The sequence below is a fragment of the Glandiceps talaboti genome, chromosome 21, assembly GCF_964340395.1.
Source record: "Glandiceps talaboti chromosome 21, keGlaTala1.1, whole genome shotgun sequence".
NCBI classification, from domain to species: domain Eukaryota; kingdom Metazoa; phylum Hemichordata; class Enteropneusta; family Spengelidae; genus Glandiceps; species Glandiceps talaboti.
Genome location: NC_135569.1, coordinates 2,115,771 through 2,139,395, shown reverse-complemented (window position 1 = coordinate 2,139,395; position 23,625 = coordinate 2,115,771). Strand labels below are relative to the sequence as shown.

The 23,625-nt window shown below is 35.4% G+C and overlaps 1 protein-coding gene across 1 annotated transcript in view; it reads left to right on the top strand.

Moving 5' to 3' along the window:
• The window catches only part of LOC144451701 (gamma-aminobutyric acid type B receptor subunit 1-like), a 32,723-nt gene extending 9,780 nt beyond the window's left edge, over positions 1-22,943 (top strand). The window contains exons 2-18 of the mRNA XM_078142603.1: positions 7,913-8,053; positions 8,315-8,485; positions 9,724-9,825; positions 10,473-10,538; positions 11,159-11,350; positions 12,033-12,171; positions 12,570-12,682; positions 13,532-13,595; positions 14,680-14,769; positions 15,768-15,924; positions 17,458-17,575; positions 18,973-19,080; positions 19,601-19,723; positions 20,542-20,696; positions 21,239-21,431; positions 22,152-22,280; positions 22,878-22,943. Coding sequence (XP_077998729.1) covers positions 7,913-8,053; positions 8,315-8,485; positions 9,724-9,825; positions 10,473-10,538; positions 11,159-11,350; positions 12,033-12,171; positions 12,570-12,682; positions 13,532-13,595; positions 14,680-14,769; positions 15,768-15,924; positions 17,458-17,575; positions 18,973-19,080; positions 19,601-19,723; positions 20,542-20,696; positions 21,239-21,431; positions 22,152-22,280; positions 22,878-22,943 — 2,127 coding nt within the window. The remainder of the gene's footprint in view (positions 1-7,912; positions 8,054-8,314; positions 8,486-9,723; positions 9,826-10,472; positions 10,539-11,158; positions 11,351-12,032; positions 12,172-12,569; positions 12,683-13,531; positions 13,596-14,679; positions 14,770-15,767; positions 15,925-17,457; positions 17,576-18,972; positions 19,081-19,600; positions 19,724-20,541; positions 20,697-21,238; positions 21,432-22,151; positions 22,281-22,877) is intronic.
• The last annotated feature ends 682 nt before the right edge of the window (positions 22,944-23,625 follow it).

Here is a 23,625-nt window from a genome sequence, read left to right as displayed (position 1 = left end):
AAAGAGTCGTCTACTATTGATAATACAAGATTCCATTCTTAGTCTGACCTTTAAAATGAATTTTAACTTAGAAATGTGCTTTATTTCTTTCAATATACCACACACTGTTATAGACACCAGTAAAGCTATTAAATACACAATGTGTCCTATTACTTTTAAAATTAAATTGTAAAGTTTTTATTACATAATGGGCCAACATTTATGTACAATTAAGACTCAAATTGGGAAATTCCATAATCTTCCTATCCCTCAATATCTGATCATACCTGGCTATCGCTATTGTGTTACACTGCTCTATATAATCGTACCTATAATCTCACTAGTGGTATGATCGAAGTATCAACGATGAAGACCCACAACATACCGATACATTACTGAACTTGTCCTTGCATTGATGTAGATTTAGCTGTACGTAGTTGTTACAACACCTACTACACGACCACAACGTTTTATAACACACATCGTCACCATGGCTAGATGTACAGAGTGATGTCTAAAAGCATCAAATCTTTGTAACTGTAATGGGTGCCAAATTTGAATTTTTTTATTATTGAAATTGAGCGGCACTTCAGTGCTGATCTGGCATACTAAATTTTGCACTATGAGTCGAAGACGGGGAGCGACAAACCTCTTGTCATGGGTATTTTCCAACTCAACGAAGACAAATATTGGGGAATAATACAGTAATATCCGCACAAGCGTGAATTGTGAACCGTGAAGAGGAGGTAATGTCGACTTTGATTGTTTTGACTCATATTTCGAGCATCGCCGAAGAATGATACCGCCATTTTGTCGTCACTCAGGCTTTCTTAGTAGTGCAAGGCAAACATATTTCGATATATATTGAAAAGGGTTTTGGAAGATAAAACATATTTCATACCTAAGGCCAAAATGAAATTGCTTCTGGTCACGACAGTTTGTCGAAAATGGTGCGACGACGCGACTATTATTATTATTATTATTATTATTATTATTTTTTAAATTCTCAACAAACCAGCCACTCAGATATGGCAGTTACTGTTCTTTTTATTTACTTAAAGCAAACGTGTATGTCGAGCAAATGTCATTTGCTTGTTCATAATTGGCTCTGCAGTTGTTTGGTTTTTCCCCACGGACCTGCAGACTGCATGGGTTGGACAAACACACACAAAAACAACCAGCGATGCGCGCGCTGACCAGAAACAATTTTTTTGCCTAATGATGTGTAAATAAAGAACCAGTGTCTTTTTTTCCAATATTCGATATTAAAGCAGGGATATAAACATGTATATGTCCCTGATTAAAGATGACATATCTGGTTCGTGTTATTGATCAGAAAACCAATACAAAAGAAAATAAACATAATTTTGGGTCAATTGTTCAAAATCCAGCTAGTATTTACCCCTGATAATTCAATATTTGCAACTTGATATTGACTCAGCAAGAAAGGGAAGGAAATAATGTTCCCTAAAGCGATACTGTTTCAACATCCGTTGTCTCATCCATCATCTTGAATGCGACCTATCCTTATATACGAGACTGTGTAATCGATCGAGTTGACAAAACATATCACTTCGTTAACCATGGCATGTGATGTGAAGTGTACTTTTTCTGGCAAATAAATATGGGTCCATGTCAAACTTTATTGAAAAGGAAGCGTGGCGTGATATTATATCTTTGGATAGATTTAATCTACTTAGTTTCCATGGAATAACGTTACTGAACCAATTCAAACATATTTTGTTTCAGGTTGGTTGTAGAATCACAAAGATGGGACGGTAGAATAATATGAATCTGCAAGAGATATCTGGGAATCTTAAGATGGTTTAAGGCGATACTATAATTCTTTCCACTGGTAATATTATTACCGCTACGTGTGTACTTTGCATGCATTTTATACCATATCATTAGCCAAATTGTAACATTGTCACGGTTATCCTTTCTTAAGTGTGCAAGACTAGTATAAGATGACGCTAACGATACAATATCGTGTGTGAAAAGGGAACATTGTATGTGTAAAAAAATATATAGAAGTGATTTATAGAAAAATGAAACCACCATGCATGGGATCTAGTTAACCTTTACAATCAAGTTAATCTATTTAAGACATATACCTTCATTAATTGAAATGATGAAAGTACATTGTGAGCCTCAACATGTCAAATTCTGACAATATAATTCAAAAGATGTATCTTGAGTAGTAAGGTTCTGTCAGAGTTAACTACTACGTAATAGATAGACCATTGAAATAATCTAATATATATATATATATATACCTCGTGTATATACCTCGTGTATATATATATATATATATATATATATATACGAGGTATATTCAGTACATCAGCATCTTCTGACGAGTGATTTACTCACGAAACAGGCTTGTAGAGACGAAAAACCCTACTTGATTTTCTTCTACCCTCAACATATATATATATATATATATATATATATAGAGAGAGAGAGAGAGAGAGAGAGAGAGAGAGAGAGAGAGAGAGAGAGAGAGAGAGAGAGAGAGAGAGAGAGAGAGATTAAGACAGACACATGTTCACATGGCCCATCATCTGTCTCAAAATGAAATGTTGGTATATGCACAAGAAGTGAATATTATTGTGACTAAACCGCGAGACATTTTGCAACTGAACAAGGTGATATGAATGACTGTTCCTGCTTTTTAATTTGGTTCAATTTGGTTCCTCTTCATACCATCCAATTTTCAACCCCCCCCCCCCCCCCCACGGCATCCCGAAATAGTTTCAGCACTACCTATTTCTCCTCATCCCCTCCCCTACCGTAGATTTTGCTCGTGTCCTTATTTTCCATTCATGAACATTGTGTTAATGTTTCTGTTGCAACTCGATGTATTCAGGGCACGGTATTAGAAATCCGGAAAATCGCGATAACAACATAGATTATTTGTCCTTTTCCCTGTGGTGATATCTTATGACAACCATTAACCTAAAGGCACTTTAAGGCTTATAACACGATGCTATTCATTCCACTGCTAATATTTCTACCGCAACGTGTGCAGGTGGCATTTGGAGATGTCATTCTATTAGCTAAATTGTAACCTTTCTACTGTTGTCTTCAAGTACTCGAATATGTCGGGGGGGGGGGGATGAGAAATCTCATCTCGCACTGAATACCACGTCTTCGCGTTAGCAATCAATAAGACTACATATATCTTAAAGCAGTGACCTCAAAATTTTACTTTCAAAATAACATTGCAGGTTAGGGACAGTTTAACATGTAGATGCTATTTTCAAATATGTTGACATAAGGGTCCTTGTTACTACGAGTCGGAGACCAAACTAGATTCTGTCACTAATATTTTCCGCTAAAGGAAGAGGATATTGGAGAATAATAAAAAATAAAATTGCCCGTGCAAGTTTAATTAAAGAAATATTAAGGAAATGGTGGTGATTCAACATTTTTTTTGGTACATTTAGCGTATGCCATTAAACCCTCAACAAATGGCCTCCCGCATCTAATTTTACACTCCTACTAAAGGAACTTCTCTTCCTTTCGGTATCCTTAGAATCCATCATTGTGAGTATACAGTTGTAATATTTGGATATAGATAGCTTTGTGTATATGTTAGTACAAAATCTACATACCCAGTATATTACATTTAAGGCATATAGGTATCACGTTATTTGTTTACATCTGCGAATCTCGGTTTGTATATATATGTGTCCTTGTGCATATACCATTACAAAGATTACATACATACATACATACATACATACATACATACATACATACATACATACATACATACTGCATGCGTTTCACATTATTATCTACCTTTGAATCTCAATTTGTATAGATCTATATCTTTTTGACATTTCTAAAATTTACATATCCTGTGTCAAACTACTATAATAGAAAACAGATACTAATATGCAACGCCTGTTGTTCAGGGTGTTAATCAACGGATTAAGAAATCCAATGCTACTTCTACCATTGCCTGGCTTGACGCTCACAATATCGTCCAAACTGTTGTATTTGGGGCCGTTGTGTTGAACCGTGAAAGTATGAGGGGAAATGTTGGAACACTCTCCGATGTTAACCAATTGCATGCCGTTGTGCGTTTGCGCACTTGGTTTACTTTTAGCTGGAGTACAAATGAACGCGTCGCAGCAAAAACTACTAAAATCGGTCGCGTTTTAGAAAAGTTACAGCAGTTTCTGTAGTAGTATGAGCCAATATATGTGTTGGATATCAGGAATGCATTCCATAATGAATAGATTAGGTCTGTATAGGATATGGGTTTGATTATGATTATTATCTCAAGGTTGTAGATAATGAAACGACTTAGAATGGAACGGAGAATTATTATTAGGTATTATTACTTTTTTAAATCTCATTTGGTTAATTTGAAGTTACTTTTTATTTCATGGTGACTTCTTTTTTTCAATAGTCTCATATTATCGATCTTAACTGGTGTAAAATAATAATTGTGTATTTTCATTTAATTTTTATCAAGAAATAATTCATCTAATATATAAAGCAACTTCTTTAATTCGTACCCGAAGAATGGTCCATGTGTATTTTCATTAAAATATTGTTATACTGTGATTGATTTGATTTTGAAGGTACTATATCATTTTAATAAAAAAATACCAAAATAAATATATTCAGATAAATTCATATCTATGCAAATTAGGTATGAAGCTTGAGAATAAAGGAATTGAAAACGAGGTATGATGCATAGATTCGTTACAATATTTTTTCAATTTGATTGAGTTAGGCATGTTAAGTTACCACACCACTATTATTGTGTATGTCTGCATTTGATGTTCTGTATATTAAAATAGTAGTTAGTTCACAGAACAGAAATTTAAAAAAATGCATAATAGTTGTCAAAGATTCAACATGGCCGCTGTATTGAATTTTCCCATGATGCATTGTTCAAAAAAGTTAGAGAAAAGGCATTGTGAAGGCTTTATAAAAGTATGCAAATATATACAAGTTTGACGGGTAAAATCTCAAAAATTAGCTTGGATGGCATGTTGTTTTGATTCAGCATTAACTTAGCCTTTCAGCTTTTATCCCAAATGCATTAATTCACATTTTCTGAAATTGGTACCAGGCTAGGCGAGTTTGAGAAATGACCTCTCGTCATACTGTTGTTTAAAAAAATTACCATTTTAGAGCCCCCATTTTACTTTGTAAAGACCCGTAGCACATCTACAACATGCTATTAGGGTGCCATGAATTGGAAGTGGTGAAAAGAGGAAATTAACGTCACACAGACCAGTAAATTTGACCCTATTTCGTCAATTATCGAGTCAACCTAAAATGAATTTATTGTCGACGGATAATTTGTTTCATCAAATTCCGATGATTGCATCTTACAGACTTGACCATTATATATATTACATTTTTGAATAGATACGCAGAGTTTGTTTCTTGGCACAAGTCAGTCACAATTTCCGAGTCAAAGCATTTTCCTATACTTAGTTTCACGGGGAGAGCCAGTAATGATGTTAACGACCCTGGAATGAACCCTGGCATGATGTGTCCTAAATATAAACTCTATTGATACCAGAATGTGTCGAGGAGAAATTTCCTTGAAAACCACTCTTCCTCAATTCGTTCTAATATGGAAGACATCATGCATTGTGCCAGATCCAAAGAAAAGGACTATTAAGGTTGTGAAAGATCTCTGCCCAGTGACATTAACATTAGCTCTAATGAAAGTATTTGAAAGAGTTCTACTCCCAACCTTCAGGTTCCAGTAACTGAGTTCATAGAACCTTTACAGTTCGCTTACTTAAGTGTGATCAAGCAAAGCATATTTGCATTTGCTAGCGCCAGGACTAAAGAACGGCTGAATTCTGATGTGTAAGTGATAGAGTTTATTTTGACAATCTTGACATTTTACTTGAAGCTAAACGTAGTCTTGGCCGCCTGCTCTATACATGCTTGGCCTGCTCTATACATGCTTTGCCTGCTCTATACATGCTTCAGAAAAATAAATCTGGCAAATAACGATGTCGCTATGTTTGAAAATACTGTGAAAACGTGTCTTTTTAGTAGCGTTACCGATACCCCATGGTGAATGATTATTTATTCTACCCTGTAGTCATAATAAGTCTGAAAAAGTTGTTTACGGGCTTTCAGAGATCACTTAAGAGACAGGGACGTTTCTGTTGACTAGCCAAATGAAAATTCACTCAAACATTTAAAAACTGTTAAATTTTACAGAGAATTAACATTATTTCCGGTGAAAATATGTCAGAAACTATTAAAATGACTCGAGAGTATGTTAGTTTGTAAATTTTGTAAGCGTAAATGTGACGGCTACATGGTTGAAATATACTGCCAATGATTTATGCCATGGTAACATTCTAAATGTAAAATGACGCACGTATATGTACCTATACGCCCTCACTCACTCACACGCACATACATACATACATACATACATACATACATACATACATACATACACACACATACATACATACATACATACATACATACATACAGAAAAATAAATCTGGCAAATAACGATGTCGCTATGTTTGAAAATACTGTGAAAACGTGTCTTTTTAGTAGCGTTACCGATACCCCATGGTGAATGATTATTTATTCTACCCTGTAGTCATAATAAGTCTGAAAAAGTTGTTTACGGGCTTTCAGAGATCACTTAAGAGACAGGGACGTTTCTGTTGACTAGCCAAATGAAAATTCACTCAAACATTTAAAAACTGTTAAATTTTACAGAGAATTAACATTATTTCCGGTGAAAATATGTCAGAAACTATTAAAATGACTCGAGAGTATGTTAGTTTGTAAATTTTGTAAGCGTAAATGTGACGGCTACATGGTTGAAATATACTGCCAATGATTTATGCCATGGTAACATTCTAAATGTAAAATGACGCACGTATATGTACCTATACGCCCTCACTCACTCACACGCACATACATACATACATACATACATACATACATACATACATACATACACACACATACATACATACATACATACATACATACATACAGAAAAATAAATCTGGCAAATAACGATGTCGCTATGTTTGAAAATACTGTGAAAACGTGTCTTTTTAGTAGCGTTACCGATACCCCATGGTGAATGATTATTTATTCTACCCTGTAGTCATAATAAGTCTGAAAAAGTTGTTTACGGGCTTTCAGAGATCACTTAAGAGACAGGGACGTTTCTGTTGACTAGCCAAATGAAAATTCACTCAAACATTTAAAAACTGTTAAATTTTACAGAGAATTAACATTATTTCCGGTGAAAATATGTCAGAAACTATTAAAATGACTCGAGAGTATGTTAGTTTGTAAATTTTGTAAGCGTAAATGTGACGGCTACATGGTTGAAATATACTGCCAATGATTTATGCCATGGTAACATTCTAAATGTAAAATGACGCACGTATATGTACCTATACGCCCTCACTCACTCACACGCACATACATACATACATACATACATACATACATACATACATACATACATACATACACACACATACATACATACATACATACATACATACATACAGTATTTTCTGGCATTTCTTTATTAATACCTCGATCGTGCTATCACATCATCTGATTGTTTAAAAGCAATTTGCGTTTTTAAAAACGTGATCTCTGGCTACGCACGAGACTATAGAACCGAATATTTACATTCAGACCCTACATGTCTTAAGACAATTTAGAATAGCACAAATTGATTTTTCACAAAGTGACTCATGTTAAATGGAGAGCTAAGCTTATCATCTCAATGCAACGGGTCAAATCACCAGTTTACATTTACCAGTTTAAAATGAATGTAACAGCGTCTTCAACGCTACTTTTACTTAATTTACTTTATTTATTTATTCATTTATTTGAAAATCTTATAATCTTATAATCAATTGATTTTCTTGTGTTTTATTTCTAGGGTGATATAGCTATCACGCTGGAGGCTGCAGTGTATCAGGTATTTGACCCTCCACAACCCAAGGTGATGGTTTTTGGTGGTATTATGTCAACTGTTACCATACCGATGGCACGGGTCCTGGGTCTTTGGCATCTCCCGCTTGTAAGTTTTATATTCCTCTAAATTATGAAAAGGAAAGAATTTCAGAGGTCATCAGAAGTTCAAAGGTCATCAGATATGCTTGTCCGGGTACCGGGTGAAGTAGTTTATGTTTGTTGTCAACCACACCGATTCTCATCGCTAAAACAGATATTTGTATACTTGTTGTTGGCACTGTGCTTATCGTTGTATTAGAAATGAAATATTTTAGATTTTGTTGATTTGTATGGTTATGTTAATGTTTTATGTTTATTTCCCGAACAGATATCACCCTTGGCAACAGCTCCTACTTTATCGGACCGCGAAAACTTTCCGTACTTTTACCGAACACATCCAAGTCAGTACGTTTACAACTACGCTAGACTTGCAATATGCCGAGACCTAGGATGGACGAAAGTTGCTACACTCTATCAGAATCATGAAAAATTTTCTGTGGTAAGATGTTTTCAAATAAGCTACTCTCTCTCTCTCTCTCTCTCTCTCTCTCTCTCTCTCTCTCTCTCTCTCTCTCTCTCTCTCTCTCTCTCTCTCTCTCTCTCTCTCTCTCTCTCTCTCTCTCTCTCTCTCTCTCTCTCTCTCTCTTATGGCGTAAAAAGAAAGTGGGGTTACGATTACATTCAATTTTGAAATTGGTGGGGTAGGTATATTTTTTTTTCCATGTGTGAGTGTCTAGTTCAGGTTTCCCATTGTTTTCCAAATGGTCTCTGTGTTGTTTATTTCTTCCTATCAGATGTACAGCCATTACAGATTGGAAGAATAGTTTTATGTTGTCTTTTTAAGTTGAAGTCAGTTTCCGCACCCACTATTTCTTGTGAGAGTCCAGGATTTTCGCGGAGGGTAGTAATTTTTGTGCCTGGTCTTTTGGGAGGGGCAATATTTTCACGCACTGAACTTCTGAAACCCCCTCCATATAACAAATATCCAGTCCCTTAACTTGAAAGTACGCGGGTGATTATAGCTCACAAAAGAAAGAGACAATTCCCCAAGCGTCAGCTTTTTATTTGGACTGATGATATTCTGTTTCACCGTTTCGTTGTTATAGAATATTAGTGTGTTGACATAGAATGAAACTGCATTATTTCCGGAGTAAATCACGAGTGTCTAGAACCTTCGGGATAAAAATGACAAAACTAATAAGATATCGCATCAATTTAACCATAGGTTGGAATTTACCTTCCAAAAATAGCATGTAATGATTTAATCATAGATAAATAATTACAATCTGCTAAATAAATGTCTAGACACAATTGCGTTCGTGCTTTCACCTTTCAACTAATTCCTTCAGTACATTACCATCCATTTGTTCGTACTGGATGTATAGTTTACGTTGATGTATTACTAAGGCCCTGTCAATCTTTTAAATTGTCTCTGCTGCTCTGCTTGAAGTTAATGGATACTGGCTGTCATTCAGGCATTACTCACTTACAAACTTATATCATGTGGAGTTGTATTTTACATCGACCCCATGACGTTGTTTTTTTTTGTTTTTTTTTTCATATTCGTGTCACTATAGTACGACTATGTCTCTGGGCTTTTTGATGACTTGTAGAATGTGAAAGTGCTGGGTGTATACATGCATCGTAATCTATGAGAAATGTCTGTTCGCGCTTAAGTTATTAGACGAAATTCGATGAAGCTCAGGAAATTTTACCAACATTAACGTTTCTTTTTAGGCAATGGACAAATTTCATGATGAATTAGTCAAGCTGAACATGACGCTATTGACTTCGGAGAGTTTTGATCTTGAGCCTACCGATCAAATTACACGAATCAAGGTCAGTGGATTTAATTCACATATATCCTATTTCATATAACACAGTGACTCCGTTGTAAAATGTCTTCTAAGTGCGATCTACTTACATGGCTGACACAGATTGTGTGTGACATTTACTCTGAAGTGTGATTGTGCATTTTAACGCAAAGAAATAGTAACTATGTTGGTTTGATTCTTGTCGCACCAGACAATGCCATGTAGCAGTGTTAGTAAAATGTGTTGATCCCGACTATAAAATGTAGCCAATCGCAAGTTAGTAAGATTTTTTTTATTTTTGTTGATCCAAACTATAAAATGTCGCCAAGTTAGTAAGATTTTTTATTTTTATCGAGCCAGGCAATAAAATGTAGTCAAGTTAGTAAGATTGATGATTTTTATCAAACTAGGTAATACAATGTAGCAATATTAGGAAGATCTTGTCGAGTCAGATGACAGTCTTGGTTCAGCCTATAACTAGTCTCGGTTACCCAGAGTCTCGCCGCGAGGGGCTCTGCCTACGAGACGTTTGGGGAGGTCTCGTAGGCAGAGTCCCTAGCGGCGAGAGTCTGGGTAACCGAGACTATCAGCTAACTAGCTTCTACAGTGTAATGGAGATAATTCATATTCCCATGACGATTCTAAAAGGTAATTATTCGATCTGTTTCACAGAGACTTGATGTAAGAATAATAGCCGGTGCATTTTATCAAGACAGGGCGCTGAAGGTGTTTTGTGAGGTAAGTCATATGCAAGAAGACAGCAGACGACAAAGTTAGTGTTGATCTTTGACCTCCAACTTGCTGTGAATGACGAATATGATGGCTCTACATAAGCTTACAGCGCAGAATTGTAGTAATTAAATGTATTAGATATATACCTTGTCAAGAAACAGATACACGAAGAATGCCTAGTTTTCAATGCATGAGAAAAACTACTTACAGGTATCTTTTTGAGGATTGTGAACACCAAATTCTCCGTCGTCGTCGTCGTCGTCGTCGTCGTCGTCGTCGTCGTTGTTGTTGTTGTTGTTGTTGTTTCAATAATGTTTCTATTACAAAATGCATTATTCGTCGAGTCCGAGTCAGATAGAGCATTTAATACACATATAGGTTGGTGCGACAGACAGACAGACAGACAGACAGACAGACAGACAGACAGACAGAAAGAAAGAAAGAAAGAAAGACAGGCCGGCAACCAGATAGACAGACATATAGACAGACAACCAGCCATCCAGATAGACAGACAGACAGGCAGGCAACCAGATAGACAGAGACAGACAACCAGACAGACAGGCAGACAGACAGACAGACAGACTTCACTTTTCTCTGTCATTGTTTTTCTCACTTACCTTTCATAGGCTTATAAACTTGGTATGTATGGACCGAAGTATGTCTGGATGATTCCATCTCGATGGTTGAAACAGGGTTGGTGGCTCGCAAATGAGAGTGTCTCCTGCACGTTAGATGAGTTAGTCCTAGCTATAGATGGTATGATTGGTATGGATGTCAATACATGGGATACAAGTGGGCAAGCAACAGTTAGTGGAAAGGTGAGAAAATGATGTACATAGTTTTCAAGAATTATAAGTCAGAGGTCAACATTTGGAAGTATTTAATAGCATAAAGCCTTATTTCCCCAATATATTCATACTATTGTTTATGAACATCCAGGATAGTTTCAAACCGGGCAAGCAAGCAATTAAGTTATAGTGGCCATGGGAAATATGTATGCAAAAAATTAGTACCTGGCATGCCAAAATTGATTTTTGCAAAAAACTCTAACAATGTATAAGGCCCAAAAAAATTGTTTGGTTCCGGTTACCTGACCTCATCTAGTTTTTCGCTGCTGACCGTAAGCTGCCTTTGAGAAAAAAATAAATAAAATCACAAAAAATGTTAATTGTCGCAAGAAATAGTGGATGCGGAAACTGACATCAACTTAAAAAGACAATATAAAACTGTTCTTCCAATCTGTAATGGCTGTACATCTGATGAGAAGAAACCAATAACATAGAGACCATATGGAAACAACAGAAAACATAACTACTGAACTAGACACTCACACATAGAAAAAATATATATACAAAAAATAAAATAAAAAATCTACCTACCCCACATATTCTAAAATTGAGCGTAATCGGAATCAGAATTTTGTCGAATCGTACGAACTTTGTTATCATTAATGTAACATCATGTACATCATCATGCAATCAATTTGATTTTATTGCTCAGACATCCACGGAAATTAAACTGGAATACGAGACAAAATATTCAGTTTCCAATGGTTACGGATCACTCTCATACGATGGCATCTGGTCCATGGCGTTGGCACTTAACAATTCTGTACAGAGATTTTCCAATGGTGATGGAGGTAATGGTTTTTATAGCATTATTTGTCATCACATCAAATGTTAATTTTGATATGTTAAAATAATTATTCAGTGGAAACCTACAAAAAAAACGGTGAAAAAGCATTGTTAAGTTGAAAGGAAAATAACACTATCTATATATATATCTATCTATCTGTCTGTCTGTCTCTGTCTGTCTGTCTATATACCTAGCTAGCTATCCATCTCTGTCTCTGTCTGTCTATCTGTCTGTCTGTCTATCTGTCTGTCTGTCTGTCTGTCTGTCTGTCATGTCCAATATCTATTCATCTCAAACATTCTTGCCCTACACATATTTTTTCATGATCTAATCTGATGATTCCTTTTCTCATCATTCTTTTTTTAAAGTATATTTTATCTTTATGCATTCATTAATATTTAGGGTACTTGACTGATGGCTCACCCAAAAAACTGCAAGATTTCAAATATTCCGATACAGAGATGATTAAGTTGATTCTAGAAGAAATGGATTCTTTGTCATTCCATGGTGTGTCGGTAGGTGTGGCTATACTTCCAAGGTGGTAATTACAATATTATTCCCCAATATTTTTCTTCTTTCAGCCAAGGAAAATATGAATGACCCAAGGGGCCTTTGTCACTATGAGTCACTAGACAAGTAGTGACAACCCTAAGGTCATGAGTATTTTCCAGCTGAATGAAGAAAAATATTGAAGAATAACATAATTATACCAGCGCCAGTAATATCAAAGAAAAAATGAAGAAAGAAATGGTAATTTTGAACATTTTGACTCATATTTAGAACACAACAGAACCAGTGATGTAGTAGACAGTCATTGTCATGACGTAGAACGACTTTTGAAACTGCTCCAAAACACAGTGATAATCACGAGCACATACATTTGCACATAAACAAAATAATTTTAAAAAGAAAGTGCAAGTGCAAGTTGTCCACTGGTGATGAAAGTAATTGGACATTATTGGTAGATAGTCTTTGTATTGTCGTTTGAATTACCCAGTATGACCTGTAGTCAATAATCCTGATATCTATTTGGTATTCTAGTACAAAATTTTAATTCTAGTCAAAAATTGATATAATTTGTGTTGCTTTCTTACCTAAATGCATACTGTAAACCTGGAAATGTTCGTGTAAGATTTATTTTCGCTAATTTCGCTACAAAACAAAAACGCGAAAATAAGTAGTAGCGAAAATATATATTTCTGCATAATGCAATGTACCAGTATGGTTATTAGTGAAAATTAATCTTTGTGAACTACATGAAGACTGTAAAATCGCAAAAATTTCTAGTCTTGAAAATATACAGGTTTACAGTATTAATAATAAAAAAAAATTTTAAATTAACATCCCCTATATGTTGCTTTCAGGGTCTGGTCAGTTTTGATGAAAATGGCGAAAGACAAGGGTATATCAAAATTGAACAAAATAACGGTAGGTTAGAGGAATCAGTGCTAAGTATGTAATTTGTAAATGACAAGCTCAGAGTGTAAATGTCATACAGCGTGTTTCATGTTAGTTGATACAACTATGCAGAAACCAATAACAAACTGTATATTCTACACTGACTGTGTTTGATACAACCATGCAGAAACCAATAACAAACTACACATTCTAAACTTTAAGATGGGAAAGTTTCTGCTAAATTTTGTCTAAATCAAATATACCATTTAAACATGTTAAACTTACTACAACTAAACACAGACATGTGAGTGCCAATGTTCTGATATCTACATGGTGGTACTTTAGTTCATTTCATTTAGACAAAATGTAGCAGGAAACTGTATTCATTCAATCTTGCTATCTTAAGTGTAGTATGTACAGTTTCTTATTGGTTTCTACATAGTTGAATCAAACACAGACGGTGAACAGTAACATGAAATGGGCTGTAAAACATCATGTAGGTCTCATTGAGAGTTAACTATAATCACAAATTTTATACTATCATACTCTGTGTGCAAAGTCATCTCTTTGTTAGTTGACATCGTTGTTTACAAATTGACTACATTAGAAAAGTCCACATCTTTATAGAGTCATGACGGGCGAATTTTTAGAGTGGCTGGCTTGGAATCTACAGGTTGCAGGTTTGAGCCCCATCGCTGCCATTTGTTTCTGAGTTGCTAAAGTCCTTGGGCAAGATTTGAACATAGACCCTCGTGGAAGGTCTATGATTTGAACCACGACTGTGCCTCAGTCCATCCAGCTGTATAATTGGGGACCTGGTAGGATAGAGGTTGCAATGTGAATGCCTTAATCCTATGTGCTTATAAAGGCTGCAATGGATTGTATGCTCCCTAGGGAGTTGAGGAAGTATGAAGGGCCATTGTGCCAATATAGATCCATACCAGGGGTAATAATTGTAAAGTGCTTTGAGCACAGAGTGGGAAAGTGCTATATAAGAACTAATATTATTATTATTGTTATTATTATCTTTTCTACGGAACAATCTAGAGTCTCAAGATTCCAAACATAATATTTTTGTAACATCTTATAATCCTTTCAATGTCATATTCTTCAGGAGGAAGCTATAGAACAATTGGTTACTTTGACAGCAGACATGATGTCATTGAATGGTTACTTGATAAGGAAACTATATTCAACAAGTCGGGTAAGTGATGAGAAGGTGTGGCATTACTTTTATTAAAATATGACATAACAAGGACGTGAAACAAGTACATGACAACGTGCACACTGCCTCAGGCTCAGCTACAGCCTACAGGGTTCCCAGAGAAGTACATGATAACATGTGCACTAGCTGCCTGAGGCTCAGTTACTGGGTTCCCAGAGAAGCTTGCAATGACAACATGTGCACCACCTCAGGCTCAGCTACAGCCTACAGGGTTCCCAGAGAAGGACATGGTAACATGTGCACTGCCTCAGGCTCAGTTACAGGGTTCCCAGAGAAGTACATGATAACATGTGCACTGCCTCAGGCTCAGTTACAGGGTTCCCAGAGAAGTACATGACAACATGTGCACTGCCTCAGCCTCAGTTACAGGGTTCCCAGAGAAGTACATGATAACATGTGCACTGCCTCAGGCTCAGCTACAGGGTTCCCAGAGAAGCTTGCAATGGCTAGTAAACGTGTCAAGTTCAGTGAAACTGATCTCAAGGTATTAAGTGAAGATAGCACATATAAAGATCACAACCATTTGTTACACAGAACATGTAGCATCTTTTTCTTAGTTAGTCAATGATGTAGTAGAAACATTCAGAATACTGCTATTACAATGGACACATGGCAGATTTGGTAGAATTGTTCATTTTTCATCTTTGACACACTGTCACTTTAAACTGTATGGACTATGCATGAGCATCAACATCAAAAATACTATTTATGTATCATATTACAGTCCTCCAAAGTCAATACCCTCTACATAATATGTCTATAGTCGAGGCAATTAATGTCTTCTTCTGTAACAAAAGTAAATATTTTCCTTTCGACAGTCACCTACACATGGCACTCATTTATCAAACACATGACAAACTAGTATAGGTGCTTGAAACATCCATGTGTTATCCGATAAATTAACAGCCAAGATTATAGTAGTCTACCCTTAGTAAATGTTTGATCTACTTTGATATGTTTTGTATCGTTCATTCCAGGGGGTCGTATTCCATCGGATGCCAAATCCATACATCATGTCGTCACTGCATTCTCTCTATCAGGCACTGTGTTTGTTACCATGGCGATGCTAGCTAGTATTGGAATTGTTCTGTGCGTGATACTTCTGATCTTCAACATCTACAACAGAGATAAAAGGTGCCTTAACAATTAAATATAGTCAGCTCCATGCTTCATCCATCGATCAGCTACACATTACAGAATCAAGCCATTAGCTAAGAAAGTGGAGTTTCTTATCTTTCTTATCACTGAATAATGTTTGTTGGCAATATTTACAAATGTGATAAAGCACTATTAGTATTACATAACACATCAGGCAAAGCTAAGCTCAATATCTAAGTGTGAAGCCCCTAATGTCATATCAGTTGTTATCAGTTTTACTGACCCATTATCAGTGACATTGCAAATAGCTTTAGAGATGCAAACAATTTTTATGACACCCAACTTGCTGGCTCACCAAGTCGGGAAAGTTGCACTTGAACTGTTAATGCAAAGAATCCGTCATGAAGTAGTCTATATGTTATGTATTTGCTTTTTCGCCAATCACAACTAGTCAAAATGCTATACGTTTGTTTTGAATCTGAAGATCTCACCAATCACGTCTAATCAAATAGCATGAAAATCTAGCTTGACAAAAATCTGAACAGCATGTGTCAGTAGTAATCCATCACACATTGACAGGCACTGGTAAACAGACAGATGGATGGACAGATGGACAGGACAGACAGACAGACTGACAGACAGAGGAGAGGTGGAGAGAGAATAGTGGAAGAAAAACAATTGACGGCAAACATTGCTTGCTCTGTTGATAACAATAGTATTTCAATTGTTTTGTCAAAAAAGTGACAAAAAGATTGAAAAGGTTCTACAAATGATTCCCACCATTTGTAAATAACATAAACGTGACAACTGCAATTAAAATTCTAGCAAAAGGTTTCTCCATTCTCATGAAGACATAAAATAATAAAGTTTGAGATATGACATGTGTACAATGTAACTAGTATGCCAACGTCAATGTACCATGGATGTGAAAAATAGCAATGCAGCATAGGTTTTTACAAAATCCATGTACAAGAGCTTTTTCCCACAGCCATGTACCAGCTATGTGAACAATGCTAGTCAGATATGAACAAAAGGGTTGCTACAGGGTATTATTCCACCATAGCTTTTACATGTGTGTGCACAACTGTGTGTTAGGTGTGCAGTACGCAGTTATGGTACTGGGCCGGATGTGCAAAACAGTCATGGCACAGAGGCGGTATTCCATAACCATAGAACAGGCATATTTTTCACAACCATGTACCAGGGCTGTGAAAAAATATACCCTGTAACGTGGCTGTGAGACATACAGCTAGCACATAGCTGTGCTCTTATTCCTAGTGTTAGGATGTGCAAGGTTCCCTGTGTATGCCAGGATGTACAAGGTTTCCCGTGTAAGCTAGGATGTGCAAGGTTCTCTGTGTATGCTAGGATGTACAAGTTTCCCCGTGTAAGCTAGGATGTGCAAGGTTCTCTGTGTATGCTTATTTTTTGCCATTATTACCTGATTATAACCTAACCACTGTATTAGAAAGCTACTTGTTAATCAATATCAAAATACATATATTTTGATAAGTTTTATGAATGTTGATGAAATGATGTGCTGTTTCATTTTCTTTTTTTCAATTCCAGGGTTATTAAAATGTCAAGTCCAAATCTGAACAATGCTGTTATTCTTGGATGTTCATTCATTTATCTATTTGTATTGGTCTATGGTTTAGACCTATCTGAATATGATTTCATTTGTATGGTAAGATTTTTTTTAAATTACTTCTGTCTTGCAATACACTGTAGCACAAACGCTATTTTTCCACTGACACAACATACAGAATTATAGCTATCATGCCTTCTCATATAATGCTAAAACTTTACAGTACACATGGAGTATTAGTTTTGTCAATCAGACAACTAGCAATATATTCACTGAAATATGTTGAAATGCCAGTAATCAGACATTGTGCATACTAATTAGACATTGTACATATCAATTAGACATTGTACATATCAATTAGACATTGTACATATCAATTAGACATTGTGCATATCAATTAGACATTGTACATATCAATTAGACATTGTACATATCAATTAGACATTGTGCATATCAATTAGACATTGTACATATCAATTAGACTTTGTGCATACTAATTATACATTGTGCATACTAATTACACATTGTGCATACTAATTATACATTGTGCATACTAATTGTACATTGTGCATACTAATTATACATTGTGCATACTAATTACACATTGTGCATACTAATTATACATTGTGCATACTAATTGTACATTGTGCATACTAATTGTACATTGTGCATATTAAGTAGACATTGTGCATACTAATTATACATTGTGCATACTAATTAGACATTGTGCATACTAATTAGACATTGTGCATACTAATTGTACATTGTGCATACTAATTAGACATTGTGCATACTAATTAGACATTGTGCATACTAATTAGACATTGTGCATACTAATCAGACATTGTACATACTAATTAGAGGTTGATTTTATCCATAAGTAGTACAGTAATAGGTTGAAACATAGACCCACCACCAAAGTGTACAATATTATGAGTAAGTCGCTATACTATTCAGAGTGTACAATATTATGAGTAAGTCATTACCTCTTACAGAATATTAAATTAAAAAAAAAATATGTCCGCTTGCGGCTAGTTTAGCTTAAAGGAGGAACAGCTGTAGTAATAATTTATTCGAACACATAATAATAGGGAACTTGCAATCCAGACTGAGCATGCTCAGACACAAAGGACTATGGGATTATAACATTTCCCATGATGCAACATTCAACATGGTGGGTTTGCAAGTTCCCTATTCCCAGAAGAATTACTAAAGGTTACAAAGCACAAAATACATGGTAAGTGAAAGAAATAAATTTAAAATATACATTAAAAAATAAAAAAAAAATTTAAAAAAAAAGTTGAAATTAACGAAATAATAATAATAACAAAAAAAAATAACAATAGCAATAACTATTATAAAATTGAAACATACTAATGTGTTAAATGAGTTATAAGAGTAGATGTTGTATGTCCTGGAATATTCAGAATTGAAAGAATTCTTTCCCATGATATTATAAAATGCATACTCCTAACTCACTCCTGTAATTCCTCCAGATCCAGATAGGGTTATTTGCTACCGGATTCACTTTGTCATTTGGGGCCATGTTTTCAAAGACTTGGCGTGTGTACAAAATTTTCACCAACAAATCGGCGAAAAGAATGGTAAATATAGACCGTGAGGTCATTAAATTATATCTGAAATAACTTCACGTTATCTGAAATCCTATGGTATAAATTGTGTCCAGATATTAAAGATGTGAGAGTAGACTTTCATTCATTCATTTATGTATGTGTGTGTGTGTGTGTGTGTGTGTGTGTGTGTGTGTATGTGTATGTGTGTGTGTGTGTATGTATGTATGTATGTATGTATGTATGTATGTATGTATGTATGTATGTATATGTATGTATGTATGTGTATGTATGTGTGTGTATGTATGTATGTATGTGTGTGTATGTATGTGTGTATGTATGTATGTATGTATGTATGTATGTATGTATGTGTGTATGTATGTATGTATGTTTGTCTGTCTATTTATCATCTAGACATCTATCTATAGTTATACTAGTATGAAGTGTATATGCTTTTAAAAGTTCATTTTATACAAAATTCTATTAAGTCACATGATCACACTTAGATTGTATGTAATTTCATTGTTAAGTATTACTCATTCCATTCTTACAGTCAATAAAAGATTATCAATTATTTGGTTTGCTTGGACTTTTATTGCTGATTGACACCTTCATCCTGTTGCTATGGTTACTAGTTGATCGGCCATATGCATCACCACATCGCTACGGCATGAAAGTAAGTGTGAATGAAAGAGTGGGTTGCGTTTCACAATATGTGTCAAATACATGTTCACCAAGTAAGCTAAAAATGATACAGTACTTTCCCACTTTGAGTTCAAAGCGATGTACATCCACTTACAATATTGAACACATATTGCTTGGCCATGAGGGCTATATAGCACCCGTTTATTACACCCGAGGGGATAATGAACGGGTGCTATAGCCCGAATATAGGCCAGGCAATATGTGTTTTATAATATACCTCATGCTGTGAACTCATGGTGGCAGACGACATCGCCAGAAGCTGCCATTTTGAATTCGCGGTGGTCACGTGACCATGTAATAGTTGATGGAACTATTCCCCTAGGGAAATAGTCATTCTATTTTCCTATCACGAGACTGATTCTAGCAAATCATGGCACAGCATTATCACTAGGTATATTATAATGCCGTCTACTTCCTGAATCCCCCAGGGAATATACAATCCCTGCTTTAGTGTCGGACCTGTATTATTTAACTCTTCTCATTGATTATGTCGGAAATTATCTTATAATCTTTTCAAGTCTGGAAGTAAATGTCTGTAAGATACTGTCTTTAAAAGGCTTGGGTCTCCGTGTTCTACTCAGTGGTTTGACCACAGGGAGCTCAAGCTCAGTTAGTTTTGTTTACAAATACAAACAAGTAAACAAACAAACATAAATAAACAAGTAAACAAACAAAAACGTAAGCAAATAAACATGTTTCATGCCTAATTTCTTCATTTCAAAAGAAGTTCTAATAATGATTTTATATATGTGTGTGAGTGCTTACATTTTCTCCTCATGTCTTTACTAGCTGGAGATCAGTGCTGAGAATGATGACATTGCCATAGAAACGGAAGAAATATCATATCATTGTAATTCATCTCATTATTCAACATGGTCGGCTGCCTTGATTATCTACAAAGGCTTGCTCTTGTTGTTTGGTGCCTTCCTTACTTTCACAACCAGGTAAAGTACAGAGAAATTGAAATAATGACACACCTATCCAATCTCATTGGTCTGTGATGGCCTTCCGTATGACATGCAACACACAACAAACGATAACCTTGTTCTATCCGTGTAAAAAACAGGGGTTTTTTTTCTAAAAGAATTTAGCTCTGGGAATGGTTAAAGTCGAGTTACCCACAGATCCTCCAGGTGTAATCAATCATTTTTTTCTATTTTCAAAACTTCTCGTTTCGTTTCTGTAAATATTGATTTGGAACCATTTCAAGATTCTGCCTTCAACGTTGACAGTTTTAAACTTTTCCTTCCTTCTTTTCAATTGCACACATTGTAGAAGGGGTTTTGTCTTCAAACCTGTTTGTTTATTCTTCCATCATAAATTAAACCAATCATTTTCACTATGTTTGTTTCTTAGCACACTTCCAACTGTTGCAGGAAAAGTAAACAATTCAAAACTTTTCGTTTATTTTATCCAACTGCACATCTGTAAGTTATAAAAATGGGTTTGATGGTTTTCTATTCTCTTGTCACTATCTTGTTTACAGAAAAGTCAACATTCCCGCACTAAATGACAGTCGATACGTAGCATTGTCAGTCTACAATGTTGTTACTGTCAGTTTTATTGGTTTACCTGTGACAACATTTCTACTCGACAAACCAGAAGAATCGTATATCATTTTAGCATCACTTCTTATATACTGCACGAGTGCCACTATGGGGCTTATTTTTGTCCCAAAGGTACGTATTTTGTAGTTATGTGCAGTTTTTAATTGTTATTTATGGGTTGCACAAATGTAATCAGGAATGTAATTTTTTTAAAAATATAGCTGAGAGAAGGTTTTATGTTGTAGTTTTATTTGTAGTTGTAATATTTTATTTGTGCATTTGTCATTTACAGTTTTAGCTTGGAGCTGCCGAAAAGTCTCTCTCTGTCCCCGAGTCTGTCTGTCTGTCTGTTTCTGCTTGCCTGTGTATGTGTCTGTCTGTCTGTCTCTGTGTTCACATGCTTGTTGGGGTTTTGTAAATGCTCACGTCTCTCTCTCTCTCTCTCTCTCTCTCTCTCTCTCTCTCTCTCTCTCTCTCTCTCTCTCTCTCTCTCTCTCTCTCTCTCTCTCTCTCTCTCTCTCTCTCTCTCTCTCTCTCTCTCTCTCTCTCTCTCTCTCTCTCTCTCTCTCTCTCTCTCTCTCTGGTATTTTTAATATGGTTGAGATAAAATACAGCAATGGCGACATACAAATTCGAAGTTCATGAACAGCCTTTCTGGATAATAACTTTTACCGATTACTGTGTATATATATATACACTTTATTCTGCAACAGATTTGTCATAACTAATCATATTGTGGGTAGTTATTATTCAAAAGAGTGCCACAGGTGACGAATCATGGTGTTGCAAAATTCTCATGTTGTTTATTATTTTCTAATAACTTCTAACCGTGTTAATGTCCTATCCCATCAGATCATAATGGTTCGCCGTGCAGGAAAGATTTCAACCGATACAGTTCTCAACACTACTTTAACAATGGATGTCCAAGCCACAACATTACATTGTGATCATTGCAAGACGCTGAAGAAGCAAATATATGAAGTAAGTCACTGGTAATTATCAATGTATTGTGTTATTTTTTAGATTATTTGGGAGCTTTCAGTACCTATAGAATACTTACCTTAGACACTCGAGTTCATTTTACCCAATGGTCTGTATGATAGGGCCTAAAAAATGTGTGGTTCCGATTACAATCAATTTTAGAATAGGTGGGGGAGGTAGATTTTTATTTTATTTCATTTTTATTTTTTTCATATGTGAGTGTCAAGTTCAGGTAGCTATGCTTTCCTTTGTTTTCCATAGAGATCGAAAACTTGATGCTTTTGTATTCATTTTGTATATATATTTATACTTATTTGTATATATTTTCCAAATGTAAGTTCGTCTGAACTGGTTAAATTCGTTCGTTCGTTCGTTCGTTTGTTCGTTTGTTCGTCTGTTCATTCGTTTGTTCGTTTGTTCGTTCATTCATTCATTTACTAACTCACTAAGTTGAACTGATTGTTTGCTGTAACTTTTGTAATTAAGTTTTTCTAAAATGTTGTACCATTTTCTAGGATAACTAAGTCTATGAAAATCAAACAATATTTTATAATACAATTTAATCTAGACTAATCTCACATATCTTTTTATTTTCAGCTGGAACAAAAACTGAAAGAAGAAAGTAACAAATCGATGTCAGATGTCAATGAAGCGAAGAAATAAATAAAGTCCATTCCAATTCGTATTCCACGATTTTCTTGACAATTAGATATCATTCCCCAATATTTTTCATAGTTCAGCCAAGGAAAATACAAGTGACCTAAGGGAGCTTTGTTACTATGAGTCGCATACATGGTCCAACCCACGGCCATATGTCATCCCAATGGAATGTGAAGTCTGAAAATGACATTAGCTAGACGTTCGGGTAAGCCCTCTCTGGGAACTTTGTTCGCTTATCGTATCGGAAGAAAGCCCGAACGTCTAGCAGCAAGACTACAGCCTCACCACTGATGGCTCACTTTCAGTGTCTGAGTGATCTCTGCTGGGGATGCCGTGCCGAGAGATACTAACCAGAGTAAATAGGTCAAGCATATCCATAAACACATCACTGTTATTTTATGTCAATTAAAAAAGTCCCAGTGCACATATTTACATACATAAGGCATAAAAAAATTGTGTGGTTCCGATTACATTCAATTTTAAAATAGGTGGGGTAGGTAGATTTTTTATTTTAAATTTATTTTATTATATTTTTTTTTCATATGTGAATGTCTACTTCAGGTAGTTATGTTTTCCATTGTTTTCCATATGGTCTCTGTGTTATTTATTTCTTCTCATCAGATGTACAGCCATTACAGACTGGAAGAATAGTTTTATATTGTCTTTTTAAGTTGATGGCAATTTC